At 43.5% G+C, this 16,996-nt stretch overlaps 1 protein-coding gene across 1 annotated transcript in view; it reads right to left on the bottom strand.

The window, feature by feature from the left end:
* The window catches only part of NIPAL2 (NIPA-like domain containing 2), a 54,446-nt gene extending 53,031 nt beyond the window's left edge, over positions 1 to 1,415 (bottom strand). Inside the window, exon 1 of the mRNA XM_009324438.1 lies at positions 1,311 to 1,415. Coding sequence (XP_009322713.1) covers positions 1,311 to 1,415 — 105 coding nt within the window. The remainder of the gene's footprint in view (positions 1 to 1,310) is intronic.
* Between the last annotated feature and the right edge of the window lie 15,581 nt (positions 1,416 to 16,996).

The raw sequence follows: 16,996 nt of genomic DNA, 5'->3' as shown, positions 1-16,996 counted from the left end.
AAGAGCCCCTGTGTGAAGACCTGAAACTGGGCTGATCCACTGAATCACAGCCAGGATAGCAGGGAATGAAGGGAGGAAATGGTTTCTGATATTTCAAAAAATGTAAAATGTGAAAATGGGGGTGCACAGAAGAATTTAACTATTGGGAAAACGAAGGTTGGCAGCAACACATGACCCATAGTTACCCATTACCTGCTCCAAAGCCTCAACTTTACAAGTAAATGGAAGTACAGAAAATCAGTCTTGCCCGCAGATACCCAAGCAACACTAAAAAACGATTCAGGTCTTCCCAGAAATCTACCAGGCTTAAACCACAGCAATCCTCGCACAACCACCCCAAGAAGTACAGGAGCAGGGCTGGCATGTTTTGCAAACAAAATGATAACCCCACTGTGATGCGCAGGTGGGTGTTCCCATGCCAAGGGAGTTCCCTATTGCTGCCTTCCTCTGGCAGCTCTGCAAGCACTCCTAGACCCAGCACCCTAACTCCCAAACCCACAGTAACCCTTGGCTCCATAATCTTGTCTCCCATAAAAGATCCCAGCTCTGATGCCGGGAAGCACTGCCACCAGCCATCAGGAGTCCTGCTGCTCTGGGGACCCAAGCACAGGAATTCACAGTTTTCCTTCCCTCTGAGAACATGGGGCTGAGAAATGCCTCCCGCCATCTGGATATCGAACCAGTAGCAAATGCAGAATCCAGAGGGGAAAGGTTTTGGGACCTTTCCCAGCTTATGACCCACTACCAGGCTGCTCACAGAGAAAGGAGAGCAGTTAGTTGCAAGCCATTTTATGCACAATTTATACCAATACTTTGCATCGTAAAAAAGTGGTTTGCTTCTTATGCAGTGAAAATAAGAATGTAGAGTATCCTCCAATGCCTCCTAGTTTGTGAAGCAAAAAGCAGGGAAAAGGTAAAGGGTTTAATCAACCTCCAATTCATTTTTATTGTTAGCAGATGCTACAACTTGCTAGTTCTCAGGGGCCGCTTCAGCCTCTCTTTTGCAGTTGCCCAAATACATTGTCAGCACTGACAGCAGCAGAAACACCGATGACAAAAACCAGTGATGCTCTAGTGCAGAACAGCACAGCTCTCTGCCTGGTTCCTACTCAGAAAGGACTGCTTGGAGGGGGAAGCCAGGGTGGCGCAGGCTGAACAATGGGGTGAAGAGGGAGCGGGTCTCAGCAGCAAATGGGTGCTGGAAGGGGGCTTTTCGGAGCACGGTGGGGAGAGGCTGAAATGATTACCCCGCTCTCCCTGAGCCCGCTCATTCCTAGGCCCCAGCATGAAGCTGCACAACAGGCACTTACCTTGTGTGTGCTGTACCAGGGGCCGGAGAGGGTCCCGCTCCCGGTGCCCGGCCCCCCAAATGTTGTGTTCCTTGATGCCCACTCTGAAACAGGGAGGATGCCCATGTCCCTGTCCTCAGGCCCCAGCCACTGGCCATGCCATGCGCTGTCACACCAGTGGGGATGGGTGGCTGTAAGGAGAGGTGAGCAGGACCGGGATGTGGCACTCGCTTCCTGGCGTGGGAAAGGCTGCTCGCGTGGGTCACCCCGCATGCAGGTGTGTGCGGCTGAGGGCTGTGGCTGCTGCTGGGCACCGGGAGACCCTCAGTTGGGGAGTATTTGTAGCATAGGAGAGGAAGGGGACCTTGACAGAAGGTTTTGCTGCTCCTTCCCAGGGTATTCAGGTGCCTTTTTTTTTCTCTCTCTCTCTGACTTCCCCAATGCCCCACCCTGCTCTGAAAAGGTAGCCTGGGAATTTAACTCCTTCAAATCAGTGCCTAAATCTAATGGTCAATTTTTAATTCCTCACTGCTAGGTTACAATAGCTGGAAGTTGTTGTTCCCATATGCATATAGTCACTTGCATAAATTCTTACTTTTGCCATGTATTCTTCATCTGTGAGTATTTCCTGAATAGTTTCTTCCCAGAGGTTTCAGGCAATGGGTTTGTTCCCAGGCTGTGGCTTTACCCATTTGTTCTGTTAGTTTCGATTTAATCACTTAAGCTCTCCCGAGGAAAACAACAACTAAAAGACCTCCTTAAATGGAGAGTAGGAGCTAGCAAGGCAGGAGCTTGGCAGAATTACATGGGAGACAGAAATAGGCTTCTAGAGAAGCATAGAAAGAATGAATTAAGCCACTACATCTTCAGGCTCTGGACAGGATAACTGCCTATAGAGAGCTCATACTGTACCTCGGAGGTATTGTGTGGTAGGTGGTCCTACCATCAGCAAGATGCATCAGGAGAGAAGAGAACAAGTCAGCAAGTGGGAGAGCAGGCTGGGGAGTGAGCTTCCAGCAAGTGAGGAGATACGATACTTAATAGAAATGAGCAGCAGCAAAGTTGACTGCAGAGAGAAATGAGGATACAGCCCCTCAGTATGATTAACTTGTTCAAAAATGGAAGGAACATGCAATTACAGGAACTAAACTGAAGTTAAATTAATACTCTTCTATGACTACATAAACAATGCCTGCATTAGCCGCAAGGATGTTATTCGAAACCAGGCAGAAGGTGATAGAGGAAAAGCAGAAGTGGCAAGGTAGTGCTTCAGTTAGATGATGATATAACACCCCAAAATACAAAACCTTACCTTATAACAAGAAATGTTTTGTTCATGTTTGTGGCCTAACTTGAAATACCAGTTTCTGTGATCACAGCTCCAGTGAGTGCTCTGTAAATACTGGAACTAACTGCAGCCATGTATACGTAGGTACACCGAAAAAACCCAGCTCCAATATTTCACAGCTACGTAAATTGCTGCAGACTATTTTTACAGTGTTGCATAATTATTTTCCAGAGTCTAAGCTTACATTTAAAAAAAAAAAGTTTCTAGGCAATTTGGGTTATGGTTGCAAAAAAACCCCTTTAAAGTGGAACTGGAGTGTAAACTGCTGCAGTGATATTTGCCCGGTCTAGGGAGAGTTGAAACAATAGCTCAGAGGGAAGTGTGAATGGACCCATTCTTCTAACTGGAGCACTAAACTGGAAGTCTGCTGACAATTTAAGTGTCAACATCAGCTACTTCAAGGCGGATCATTTTAGTAGAAACACCAGGCTAATGTTCTTATTTGTCATCCTCAATTTCCACTTGTTGGATAGCAGATCCTGGGGCAAATAGAAAAAGCAGCAACTGGTTTTCAAAGGTTGCTGGGCTGAGGAAAGTTCTCCCATTCCTCTGCCTCCTTCACCCACAGTCACCTCTGCCCCAGCTCAAAATGGGGAGCAAAGAGGTCGACGCTTCCCCAGGCTGAGGAAGTTGTCTTTGGTAGCCAAAAGCCGCAGCGGTCCTCACCAGGCTGCCAGTGACCTCTGCAGTATGGTTCTCTGTTGCCAAAAATGTGCAAGCTGGTAAGAGATTGAAAAGGAGTGTAAGGGGAGTGGGAGGAGAGGAACAACCCAAAATATCTGTTGAGGACAGTTGCCGTTGTTTTGCTTCATTCTTGTTGGTTCACTGTCTAAAACACGAATGTGACTGTGGTTTTCTCTTGCATAAGAAAGCTATTGGAACAGGTTTTCTGAAACGTCTATGTGGAGCCCTTGTTGAATTGCTTTTGAAGTTGATCTAGCAGTGATGGATCACTGTTCCGCACTGGGTCTAGACATGCCCACTCTGTCTAAACACACCAGGGGCCCTTATGGCATCCTTTATTTATTAAAAATCTCTGATTGACTTGCATGTATAAAAGCCCAAAGTTATTCAGATGAATTTAACCTTGCTGTATGTTGTAAGCCAGCCCTATTACAAAAGTAAACAGCATTTCAGAAGCTATTTCTGCTCAGTTACCACCCTCTGTTAGAAAACCAACTCAATATGTGCAAATGTCCCTATACTTGTGCATTGCTGATTTCAGGCTGAAAGTGATGCTGAGGTGATTGGCATAAAGGTATTAAAGGCCTTGGGACTGACGCTGAAAATATTCTGATGAAATGTCCCATGGAGTGGAAGCCGAAGATGGGATCTGCAGGATGTTTTGACTGAGAACATTATTTTCAGTTTTCAGTGGAGCTCAGCTGTGCTGCAAGCTTCTGCCCAAAGTTGAGTTCTGTTTGAGGGTCCTTCAAAGCAGGGGTGTCCTTTGCCAGGTAGGCCAGCAGAATAGACTAGAGCCACTTTAAACCATGGAAATATAAGGTGTTTTCAGTGGGCACCACAATATATTAGTGAAACAGCACAGCAGAGATCTGGCACCAGAGTCTGGGTCACATCAATGGGGGTGTGTTCAGAATGCACCTTATATGATTCCCTACATGTGTATTTTTGGTTGTTGTCTTTGTTGTACTGTGGGGAATCTAGGGTAGCTCAAGAAATACCTCAGGGAAAGTTTCTTCAGGAAGGTGACCTGACTTGTTATTGCTGGCTCTGTCTGTCTTTACACCCTGGCAAAGGCAACAGAAGTACAAGTTTGTGCCTGGCTGTGGTGGCTGACCCACATCAGAATCAAGACAGGACTGATTCTCCCTGTGAGTAGCATCTCACTCCCTCCGAGTAGCACACAGCAGGGGATAGCGCCTGTGAAGATAGAGTAGATGCTGCTTGAGTTGGTTTGCTAGCAAATCTCAAGGTTGATTAAACTGAGTAATCTGCAAGGTGGCAATCTTTGACTCCTCCCATTCTATTGCCAGTCATTTTGGGGTAGAAGAGAAGGGGTTACACAGCCTGAGAAATGACATCCACCTTCTTTAGTGGCTCCCATCAGGCTCTTAACAGCTTGGGTTACTTCTGTGCAATGGAGACACGAAGGACTATTGTGGGTTTTAATTGCATGGATTCCCTCACTTTGATGCTGCATTTCTGCCTGATATTCTTTGGCCAAGCATGGGTCTTTGTTAACAGAAGATGATGTTCCTCTGTTGGGTCACAAGGCTTTGGAGACTGCAATGGTGCTTTGTCAACCTCAGGTTTAGATGATCTGGGAAGGTGCTTGATCCATGTGTCTCCCTGAACTCTGGCTTGTCTGATACTGGGATCACATAAGCCAACAGGGTCATTATGCAGTTTCCTAACTCTAGTTGCTTTAGGCTCCTGAAGTCATTCATGGATAGCTTGACCTGTCACCAGGGTCACTTCATTTCAGATACTCAGTGCACTTGGGTGTCTGAAGAGGAAACAAGAGGGCCTTTAGTGTTTGCCTGCCCATGTCCCATCACTTCTCTGAGCTTACACTTCGTGACTGTAAATGAACCCCGCTTAGCTGAGAAGAGTTTATATCCTTGACTACTGGGCTCTGGTCACAGTTACCAAGACTCCCTAAAGCCAGAAAATGAAAGAGGTTACGGTTTCCTCCTCTGCCAAATAGGAAAACAGCCCTTCCTCCAGGGTACCCAGGTGTTCCCACCACCATCTGCTCTCCACTGTGACGATAGAGCCCTGGTGATGCGAACTTCACTGCTGGGATTGATGGTCCCAGATGGGTGATATAGGACAAAGTCGAAAACCTTGCTTTTACCTGCTGCTCAGAGGACATGGCTGCTAGTGCCAGATTAGTGCAAAAAGTGCCAAGCTTGTGCAGGATGATCAGAAATGTTTCTGAGTTAAATGTCCACCAGCAGATTTTTACTGGGTTGTTACTCTGTGTAAGACCATACCTGAAGGCCTGAACCTGTGAGCTGGGGAATTTGCCCAGGGTGGGTTGCAGGCAAGGGTGTATGGTGTAGTGTTAGCACAGGACAACTTGTGGAAGATGTATGCAGACAGCCTGTTGATTTTTACAAGCAGCTTTCATCTCCCTTCCCCCAGCAACTTCACAAGTCCATGGTGCAAGTATGTCCTACTCCATATGCTATCAGTTACAGTTCTGACTGGAAGTTGCTTTCCATCTTGAAGTCTACAAATGTAGGAAAAACAGGAGTCCTGGAGTCAAGATGTACATTACAGACCTTGGAGAAGGCTTTTGTCCTGCCTTTCTGGATGGTGGGTCAGTGAGAGATTTGTAGACTTTGGACATTTTAATTTTTGCCTTTTAGACCCTTCCAATTTAGGCTTAATCCTGATCCTTTTAAAATCAATGGCAAAGTAAGTTCCCACTGACTTCAAAAGAGACAGCCTGAGCTCTCAAGTACTTTAAAGAACAATTTAAAACAAGCAAACCTAAGATGGATAAGAATTGTATTTTATCTCTCTATTAGGCATGCAACTTATTTTCTCCAAATGTAAATGTTACCTGGAGAGCTAAGCAGTGATGTGTTTTTTATTATTTCTTTAGGAGGCTACAGTACCCAAAGTATATTCCATACATACTTCTTCATTTAGGAGCCAAACACAGCTATGTAAAGTGAGCAGCTTGTTTACAGTAGGCCCTTATGGCTTGCTATCAAATTAGTGGCAAATCAGGACTGTAGTAAACAGAGGTCAAAGATCAAACCCACAATTTCACATAAAATTCCAGACCATGTACACAAAATTTAAAATGCAAAATCTTCGAATCACAAGACCATCAACTGCTCTTAAAACTAATCAAAAGCAGGATAATGACTAGAGGAAATGAAATTTAAACATGATTTTAATCCAAATTTTAATGGAACAGCTACATCATGGATATCTTTTAAACCACGACAGCTGACTCCATGCTACTTATTCTCACTTGCCATGAAACAAGGTTTTGGTACATCTCACTCGCTGTTCATACATGCTGTTTTGCTTCTTTTTCTCCAATTTGAAATAAAGATAAAATAAATTACAGGAGAAATGTTACCACCTAAGACTCTGTTCCTCCTAAAGCCCATGGTCGTTTTGCTCCTTTTTAGTGCAGTGATTCTCTGTGCTCAGAATGGGAAATGGTAAGATGCCATTTGCTCTGTTTTGTGCTGGAACGATTGAACGACTGAATGCAGTCAGGTCACTTGGCAGGCAGTCCCTTCCTTACCTGAGGGCAAGTGCCCATGTAAGTGTCTGGCAAGAGATCCAGGACCATGCCAGTCCCATACGTGTGCTTTGGACTAATCCCCAATCTAAGACGGTCTGGGAGGAATTCTCAGTTTCTGGACCCAACTAAGGGAAAATAAGAATGCAGACTCCTTAAAACTGAAACTTATTTGTTTAATGAAGATTTGGTTACTGAATGCCACCAGATGTCAGCATACACTATATGATTAAAAGCGAGTGTCTAAGACCTCTGGGAAGTGAGCAGTGATAAAACGGCCTTCTGTCTCATGGAAATGATGTACCGGCTCAGCTTTTCTGTGGGAAAAATTATGGCAGGGATTAGCTGGAAGAAATTGCCTGTGAGGTTTTGCTCGAATATCTGCTCAATTCTCCCAGCCTTGGGAGGTGCCCATCTGCCTTCCCTTCACCCCTTCTCCCCATCCTCAGGCCTGCGAGAGGCCTGGATCAGCCCCGTCCCCAATCTACACCTCCCTGGGATTTCCCAGCCCAGGTCCAAAGACCTGCATCTTCCTCAGATCCAGGGCGAGGAGAGGAACTTGCTGTGGAACCAAGATCTGCTTTTCATACATGTAGTTAAAGAATATGCACCTCGACCCCAAATACCACAGCAGTATCTGCTCTGGCTATGTAGGAACATGAGAAGTCACTGGGGAGGTGGAAACAGAGAGTGGCTGGTGACGGCTTAGGGAAAAAATATAAGTAGTAGGAAAATTTTGGTGTGATTTTTTTTCCTGACATATTCTTTCCCACTCTGGCAAATGCCAGAAAGCCAAAACTGTCCTTTGGATTATCCAGTTTAATACCTGCTCAGAACAAGTTTTAGATTATAATCATGTATACAAGGGCTCTATTTTCTCCTACTGAAATCAATGACACAGTTCTTCAGAGTAAGGGCAAACGTCTGGGAACCTGCAGCCAGGCTTCTTCCCTGTCTCTTCTTACCTGTCTCATGGCAGGACCTGTAAAATGACCAAACGTGCCCAGTCTATGTCCTGATGGCTTAGACAATTTAAATTTTGCTACAGCTGGGTGCACATAGATTGTTCCCCCAGTCATATGAACCTTTTAGAACAGGTAAAGCAACAAGGCTTTATAATGTAGCCCTGGCCTGAAAGGCCCTTTCAAAACTGTTTTTCTTAATGAACATGTACAGAGCTGAAGCCATTATTCTGCCACCGTAAATTTTTACCTAAATCTGCCACTGTCCATACGCATCCTAAGAAGTCACAGAACATTGATCTATCAGAAAATACGAGTCCGAATAAGATAGTCAGAGCCCAAGGGACAGCCGAGCAAGGTGATGTTTCTCTGGAGCTGGAAGTCAAAATGCCATACAGCTGAGTTTTCCAGCACATGTCCTCTTTTTCTCTCTTGGAGGTTTAATTTCACTTTGAGGATTTCTCTGTGTTTGGCTGAGTTTCTGGGTGTACAGCAGCTTTGGTTGAAGGTCCAGTACAATAGCTCCAAGCGCACTGGCACCCCTCCAGACTTCGCAGCCGTGGCTACTGTGCTGCAGCAGATAAATTCTGCTGCAGGCACGTGCTGTTGTCACCACGCACCAACACAGAAGATCTGATGCTTTAGGGCAGCTTCAGAGGTCACACATTCATAGGGAAGACACAGAAAGCACAGTGCTTCTGGACATTATCAACGCCGTTGCCTACGCGCTATTCAACTGCTTTGCTCCCGCTCAACCAGTCTGGTGCGTCCCAGAAGCATCAGATGTCCATACCAGAGGCACGTGTATGCAGACCATCTGTGCAGCAAGCTCACTGCACGTGTGTGTGCAGTAACATCATGGAAACTCAAGCAATCCAAGGGCAAAAAAATCCATCAGGTCTTTCAATCTCATCCACGGCATGAGCTGGAGGAACCTGAGGACGGTTCTGTTTGCATCAATTGAGTCTCACCCAAAGAAGGGCATGTCCTGCCTGTGCCTTATGTTAGTGGCCTAGCAGTAAGGCTAGGGAACAAGTAGTCATGAGATTGTCTGGGGAATGCCTGAGTGCCTGTTTAAGCTGGCTCTAGCTATGGTTCGGGGAATCCCCCCCACCTTCGAAGGGAATAAGGCAGGCACCTCGCTTCAAATCAGTGGAATATCCTTAAACAGGATTTGGGTGCCTGTGTGCCTTTGAAGATCTGACCTGTGCCTCAGAAACCTTATTCCACTGAATAGCCCATTGACTTCAGAGGAAGGAAACTGCATATTATAAAATCTGTATTCCAAAACCACAGTGAAACCAGCCCTGGAGCCAGATACTTTATGTATTACAGCCTTGACAACACTTACATATGGTGGCAGTGAACTGAAACAGAGTATGATAAGGTCTGATCTGGATTGGATCTGTTTGGAAAAAATGTGATTTAAAAATAAAAATTATGGTATTTTGGTAAATCCATAAAATCCCTGCAATATTAAACATAAAAACTAAAATAACTTGAGGCAACCTCCAGGATAACTGGATTGAGAAAGCACTGGTTTCTTCCCTCCAAGAAATAAATTGTTAACATGAATATCACATATGTCTGTGTGTGTGTGTGTGAGTGTGCTGGGAGCAGGGGAAGAGCTCAAATGTGTTTAATAACCAGTCAATTGATATCACAAAGCTTGTATATACACAATATTGCTTGTTAAAATGTTTGGGGAATTGGAAACAAGTTTTCTTCACATTACAAAGAACAAAATCTTTTTATGCATTTGCGTTTTAAATTAAGATTCAATGGGTTTATTTCCTTAGAAGTTCTGTTTTCATAAATGTAGCATTTTGCCTTCTAAGAACAGATAAGATATCCTGATTATAAACTAGCTTTTATAAATGCCAAAGATCAAAGAAGTCCAATGTTTTTTGCTTTAACTACAACAGTACTCACTACAGTGTTTCGGAAATGCTGCTTTCATCCTTGTAAAACCACCCAAGCAAACAGAACCTGTACAGATCTTCAGGGATGGGGATGAACTTTTGGGATTATTTGGACAGCACAATAGTAAATAATAATAAATCAAGAACATGGTGATAGATTTGTTTCACAGAGAACATCTTCACTGAGGTGTATTGACACAGATGTTTCCTGAAAGAGCAAGTAGGGATCCCCGAAGTATTTGCTGCAGAAGTGCAGATGTTTGCTTTGGTAAGGAATACTATCATGGTGTAAGTAAACAGGATTTTGCAGGGGTATTTGTTGGGGGGGGTTACATTTTATTCAGACAAATAATGGATTTTAAGTACTTCACTGAAGAAACTAACTGCATTAGTGGCGAAAATACATATTTTGCCTGTGATTTGGGGTTTTTTTAGACCTAGCCAGTTTTGTTAGAATATGTATTCAAGTTCTTAAAAACAACTCATATAGAAAATACCTCCATCAGGGATGCTCCATGAGTTTTAACTTCCTTTGGGGAAAGTATTTCTTTTCTTGCCAGAAATTTGGTTCCTTATTTAGAGTCTATAGAACATTCCTTCCTATATTTATTATATTTTTTACCATATTATAATAATTTTAAGATGAATAGATTTTTTTTTTTACCTCGGACTGCATGACAGTGTCCCTTTTTCAACTTGGACATGAGGAACTGATCTTTCTTCTGAAAATACCTTTTTTATTATTAGAAAGCCATTTGCGATACAGAGTTTACAGACGGTTTATGATAGTTTTGAACATGATGGAAAGAAAAAAAGAGTAGTATAAATTGAAATCAAGCTCTACCAGACAAGGAAACGTATTATATAAGGAAAAGATTTACAGGATTTCAATCAAGAGTGGCTTATGTGTGTAACACATGGAGAGGTTTCGGTTTGGTTGTTGCGGATCCTCCAATTCCTCATCCAGTCTTTGCACATGTGGAATAAATGGATTCCACCCAAATCCAAGCCTGCAAGGTTTTCCTGTGCCCTGTAATATACTCTCCTAAGTGGAATAGGTTTTGTGGGTTTCTCCTAAAGGTCAGTGATCAAATCCCAGATGCATGTGTGGGTGAGGAGAGCCCATTTCCAGCCCATAGCGGAACAGGTTTTTTTCAACTATTAGCAGAGTTTCATGCAGAAACCTACTCATCTCTTTATAAATCAAATGCGGCAATTGTTATTTAAATAAGCATGGTTTAGAGTGTGCACAGATATCTTCACTTATTGCCATGGTTATATAGATCAGGTTTGTATCCACTAGTTTGCTAGCTCAGGACATGTGTAACTGAAATGTATGACAGAAACCATGGAGATTGGCTTTATAAATAGCTGAGATACAGATAGAAACTGTAAGCCAAGAAGGGATTTTAGGTCTTTGACATTTTGAGGAGGTTTTATTTTTTCCCTTTTTCCTCGAGGGTGATTTAGATTCTCTGTGAAAAATGGTATTTTGGAGTTTGAAGGCTATAACAGGTTTCCCTTAACTTTTTAAATTGGATGCAAGCTGTGTTTGCCATTTCTGTAAAGTCTTGTCTTGTCCCCCTGTCTTTTCCATTTTTGTATTGTCCTTCAGGATGAATGTTTTATATGTGTACATCCTCCCTTTTCCCTTCTCTCCTGGGATATGGGAATGGCAAAGTAGGGATTATGCCATTAAGCCTGTGGTGGACTTCTGAGATCGCATTTATTTAACCTGTATAGCTCCTGAGTTTGCTACTTAGAAAATCCAAATGTAGACAAAGACTACTAAAAAGAAGAAGAAAAAAGTTATTCTAATTGCTTGCTAAAAGTATTGCAGGGAGACAAGAAATCCCAATGGACAGACAGGCACCATGCCAATGTCACAGCCCTTCCCAGTCCAGATACACATGCCCATCCCTGGTGGCAGGAGGGAAGAGGGATTTGGGGCACGCTGTCTTTCAGCTGGGATTGCTGTGCGGCGGCTTCTGCTACAGCCTGCTGGAGAGGCTGCCTGGCACGCTGCAGAGCTGTACGGTGCAGGGGATGGGGATCAGGGAGGCAGGCTGCTGGGTGGGACTCTAATTGGTTTTGTAGCGCTGCACAGACATTCAGGTCAAAGTGGGCTAAAATAACCTTTAGCTATTTCTGCCTTACCTATCACTGAATGTGAATTTCCTACCATTAGCAGTCATAGCACTGATAAGGCTAATAGAAAAATGGATTTTTTTTTTTTTTTTTTTTGCAAGGGTGCTTTTTTTTTTTTTTATTAGACCTAATAAAAAGCACAACTCAGTCTCAGGTTTCCAAATGAACATTTGAAAATTTCCCAGGAAAGAACATCTTGCCACAGAAAAGACAAAAAAGAATGAAAAGAAGCAAATTTTTAATTTGAAAAATTTCAGTGGAAAAATTCTTTGCCAGGCAGTTTAGCTTTTGCAGGTCACCCATCAGCCTCAGTTATGGCTTGCAAGTGTTCCCTGTGTAAATACATCAGTGGCTTTAAATAGCACGTTGCAAGTATTAAGCTTTTGTAATTAATTCAGTACAAGTAGCTCAATTTTATGTTGTCTGAAAATGTGAATACAGATTCCTCTAATCCCTGTATTTTCAACAAGGAAGAGTATATTTGGTATCTGCTATTGTTAAAAATTTGCATTCTGGTAGCACCTACAATTCCCCAGCACAGACCAAGACTCCACTGTACAATCATGACAAACGATAATTCTTTCCCCTAATAATGATTTTCACATGGAGACCAACAGCAAATTCTGTTTGTTCTGCGCAGTTTGATTCAATGCTCCAAGGTACTGAAAGCAGCTACTTCAAAATCATGTTAGATCTCTGCGTGCGGTCACATTATAAGCAGTTTGTTTGTTTAGGATTCCCCATGTGTAGCATACTGTCTGGTGGTGCATGCTTATTTTCCAGCACATGCTGGTGCTGCTGAACTGTCAGAGAGAAATTCCTTCCTTTGCAAATGTAGCGTTATCTTTGAAGTGGTTCATTGTGAGCTGCTTCTCAGTAAAATTGTTACTAACCACAAGGGAAAAAGTACACAGGAATTGAAAGGGAGGTGTTTTTAAATTAAGTAAAAAGAAAGCTCCTCTAGGGATAACGCAAGTCCTGTATCCCTACAAGGCCTAAACTCTTACCCACAGTTTATGTTCCTATTTATCCAGTGGAGAATAATGATAGACAAAGACTTTCAAGTGACTAGAGGTTTCATAGGCTTTCATTTTGGGTAGTTCATACAGCAATGCTATATGGGGACCTGGCTTTGTAGGAGTTCTGTACATCTCATCTTGAAAATCTTATCATTTCAAGGCACTCCATCCAGACACCGAAGGCGCTTTCCACAGGACCTTTAGTGCTGCATGTAGAGGTAAATAACAGAGATGTGTATGAAGCAAGCCCAAGCATTGTGCTGAATCAAAAGAGCCTTCTGTCCAAAGTGGTCTTCCTGCCATCTCAGATGTCAAAGACTGTTCCCGATTTACCACCTTTCAATGTTTGAAATTACTCAGTTCCAGAGATAATCCAGATTTGCTCTGCTCATCTCTTAATTCTCCGAACTTTGTCCTTGAACAAAAGTTGATCCTAAAGGAAGTGACTGGTCCTGAGGTTTCACAGATGACTTACAGCAATCTAACGGGGACTGCTACTAGAAGACATTTTCCTTTTCTCCAGCTCCCTCTTGTTTTGGCTCTGGCTGCACACTCCTTCCCTCCTCTCATTTCAACTCTCCCAATCCTGCAGCCCTGTGGAAAATCTGAGACAGGAGCCGATCTGGCTGAAGACTTTTTTTTTCCCCGGGTTAGTTTTATAACTTTTTCTGCTTACAGTTACCCTTATCTTGATGCAAAAATCTTCTACTTCACCCTATAAAATATGCACACTTTACAGTATGCAAAAATAACATGTTACTTCGAGTTTGCTTAAGAATCTGGTGTGAGAAGTCCCACGACCACCACCCCTCACCAAAGCCCTGTGTAAAGTGGTGCAGCATGTACACAGGATGACTGAAAAGATACGAGCAGAGTACTGAACACTTTGGCATGACCTGGGAGTAATTAAGCTAATCTGAAATACAACCAACTATTCTTTGGTATTTAACCTTCCCTTACATAGAATTAAACCATAGGGTCCCATTTAAATTTTAAATTTGCAGTTCTTGTAGGTGCTATTTTTCCTTCCTTCATAGTTGCCTAACAGCAGGGAGCCAATGAACCCTTGCTTTTTGGAGCAAATGAATTTTAAATAGTGGAGCCTCAAAGCCCGTGCAATGTTTTTCTGTATTTATCCTTGCCTAAAAGCTCTGACTGCCCATTCAGTTGCAGAACTGAGCATACACAGCCTGTTGATCAACACTTTCCTATTCTGATCTTGGTTGCAGTCTGCCAAAGTTATTAGGAGAAGAGGGGAGATTTTGCTTGTTTCAAGACTGTGAAAAAAAAGCATGATCTAGTTCTCTGAAGGCCATTAAAGAAAAAAAAAAAAAAACAAAGAAAAAAAAGCTTGTTGGCACTTATAGCCAGTAAGCAAAACTGCACGGCGTGCCTGCGCCATGCCATTGGAATGATGCTGAGGGCTGGGGCTCAGCCCTACCCTGGCCGCAGCGCCTGTGGCCTGCGGCTGAGTCACCCGCTGCCCAAGGAGCTCAGACGGGAGCGGGATCAACCCAGTCTGCTGATGCTTGGCCTCCCAGCAGCTGTCTCACAGGCCTTGTTTATGACGGGAAATTACACTGTGGTAGTCACCAGGAGTCCTGAGCAACGTGTTCTAACATGATGTAATTTCCCAGTGTAAACCATCCCACTGGTGTCTCTTTCCAGTTGCAAGGACAACAAACAACATTAACACTGGGCTCAGTCGCTAGTATTGCAAAAGTGGCCAAAGATGCCAGTGCAGGGAAGGTGCAAGCTCTTTTCTCATGTGCTTCGAATCCAATGTAATGCAACTTTAACAAGCCCAGGTGAGACTTCACACCTATTCTCCATGTACATGCATCAACTTAATTATGGCAGCTTTAAATGGATTCCATTAAGCCAGTGCACTTGTTCAGATTCAAGGTTGCAGCCTGCCTTTCTGGGTGCAGCTGTGATTCCTGTCCTCCCCTCTGTTAGCACCGATGGGGATGTGAGCACCCCCCTCCCTCCAAGCAGGCAACTCCAAATCATCCTGGGTGACTCCTACAGTCCAAATCATCCTGGGTGACTTAAAACAGTTAAAACTGCTGGCCTGAGCCAATGCTGGGATTAGGCTACAAAGCACTTCCACCTGCATCCCCACAAGCAAGCTGCGGGGATGAAGAACGAAGAACGTGGACACCTGCCAGCAGCATCTTTTCCATCAACACAGCTGGATCCTGAATAGGATGCCTGTCCATGCTGAGGAATGGAAAGTTGCACTAGATACCTCCAGAGGTGAGCAGAGCAAAGGAGAGCAGGGATCTCAGCAGCAACGTTTGCCTATATAGTGTAGACACTTACACAGTCTCACAGCTCTGAGTTACTTTATGATTTATAAAGTATACACCAACAAATACTGACATTACCCCTAGCTCGCTAGCCAACCAGTGGTACTTAATGATTTCCTACAGGCAAAAGCAGATACTTCAAAACCACAAAGTCTCAGCTTCACATACAATTCCACATTCACAGTTGACAAAAAGTGCTCTCAGGACAGTGCGGTGAGGGACAGAAAAGCAGAGACAGGAGAGCACAGAAGGAAAGAAATATTGAAAATGACTTCGATGTACTCAGCATCTTGCCACGTGGATGCACTTAGCAGAAGGAAAAAAATATTATGGTAATAATAATAATAATAATACTTTGCAGTTGGTATGGTGTAAGGGCTAAAGCAAGCACTGACCTCACCCTGTCAGCAGGGAGACCAAGGGATTATCTGATCTGTTTGGTCTCACTCATGACATTTTTCCTTACATAAAACTCCATTGATTGCAACTGATTTACACCTGAGTAAATAAAAGCAGAAGCTGTTATAATTACTTGCTCCTCAAAAGACAGAGGAGAGTCTAGAGTTAAGAGCCTGGTTTAGGACGTTTTTCTCTTTCCTAGCTAATTGATAGGAAGCCAACATTTTCTGTCAGAACAATGTCACGGTAATGTAGCAATAAACATTTGTAGAACTGAGCCTTTTCATAAATTCCTTCCAAGCTAGGTGGATTGCTGAACACATCCTCAGCCCATAAGAGATTAATTTATCCTTCTTTTTCTTTGAGAGTTGGCAAGCAAAGGCACAACAGCCTGAAGTGCCGTATCTCCAGGGACAGCATGGTCCTCAAATACAACCGTGATCTCAGCTGGAGAATTTAGGAAACCTAAATCCCGTAGCATTTGATAGGTTCTGCTTGACTCCTACACTTGGATTTCTCACATTTTGCAGCTAGGAGGGGCAATGTCTTTGTGTTTATGGTGGAAACCCAGAAAACCTGGACATAGAAAAGGATGCTATAAGAAGAAAGGCTGGTGTTCGCTTTGCGGTGCTGTCCTACCCACAACTGCAAGTGAAATGTATTCCCTTTATATGTCATATGAATCCACAGTGTCTCTTTGCCAGGCTATAAGCATCACTACAGCCTTGTGGTCCTCACTCAATGCCCTCAGCTGCACCACTGCAACATTCGCTGGCAGCAAGGAAAGCCCAATCATAGGTGCAGGTGTCCCCGTTACCTGCCATGCTGGAGCACAGGGCTGTGGGAGGCTGGCAACAAACATGGGAGCCACAGGTGATGTTTCCCTCTCCAAAGGCACTTCGATACTTCAGAGCTGACAGCAATGATCTCCTTCTTCAGCTGGTATCAGCAGGAGAAAAGGTAAATACACACAGACTGAAAATCACCCATCTGCAAAATCCTAAGTGCTTGAATTACGTTTAAACACCTCTGCGCAGGAATGAGTTTCCTCTGCAAATAGCATCTCTCTTCAGACAGCAAATACTGGTTTAACACCGTCACTTCTCACCTCACAGCCACAATTCATTTATATCAGCCAGTCATGTTGTCATGAACCTGGTTCTCTCTGGGTGGCAGTTGATAGCCTTTATGAGACTGATAATTTAATCAAACATAGAGAAACTAATAAAAGGTAAAATATTGTCTCTGTTTTGCCATTACAGCATAATGACAAGGAGAAAAAAGTGCCATTTGTTGCAGAGTAGTTGGATTTAATACTGAGATTGTTTGGGCTTTTGATGGAAGCTTTTATTGTAATCAATTG

The sequence above is a fragment of the Pygoscelis adeliae genome, unplaced genomic scaffold (genome assembly GCF_000699105.1).
Source record: "Pygoscelis adeliae isolate BGI_AS28 unplaced genomic scaffold, ASM69910v1 Scaffold145, whole genome shotgun sequence".
Taxonomy (NCBI): domain Eukaryota; kingdom Metazoa; phylum Chordata; class Aves; order Sphenisciformes; family Spheniscidae; genus Pygoscelis; species Pygoscelis adeliae.
This window is presented reverse-complemented; position numbering and strand designations above follow the sequence as displayed.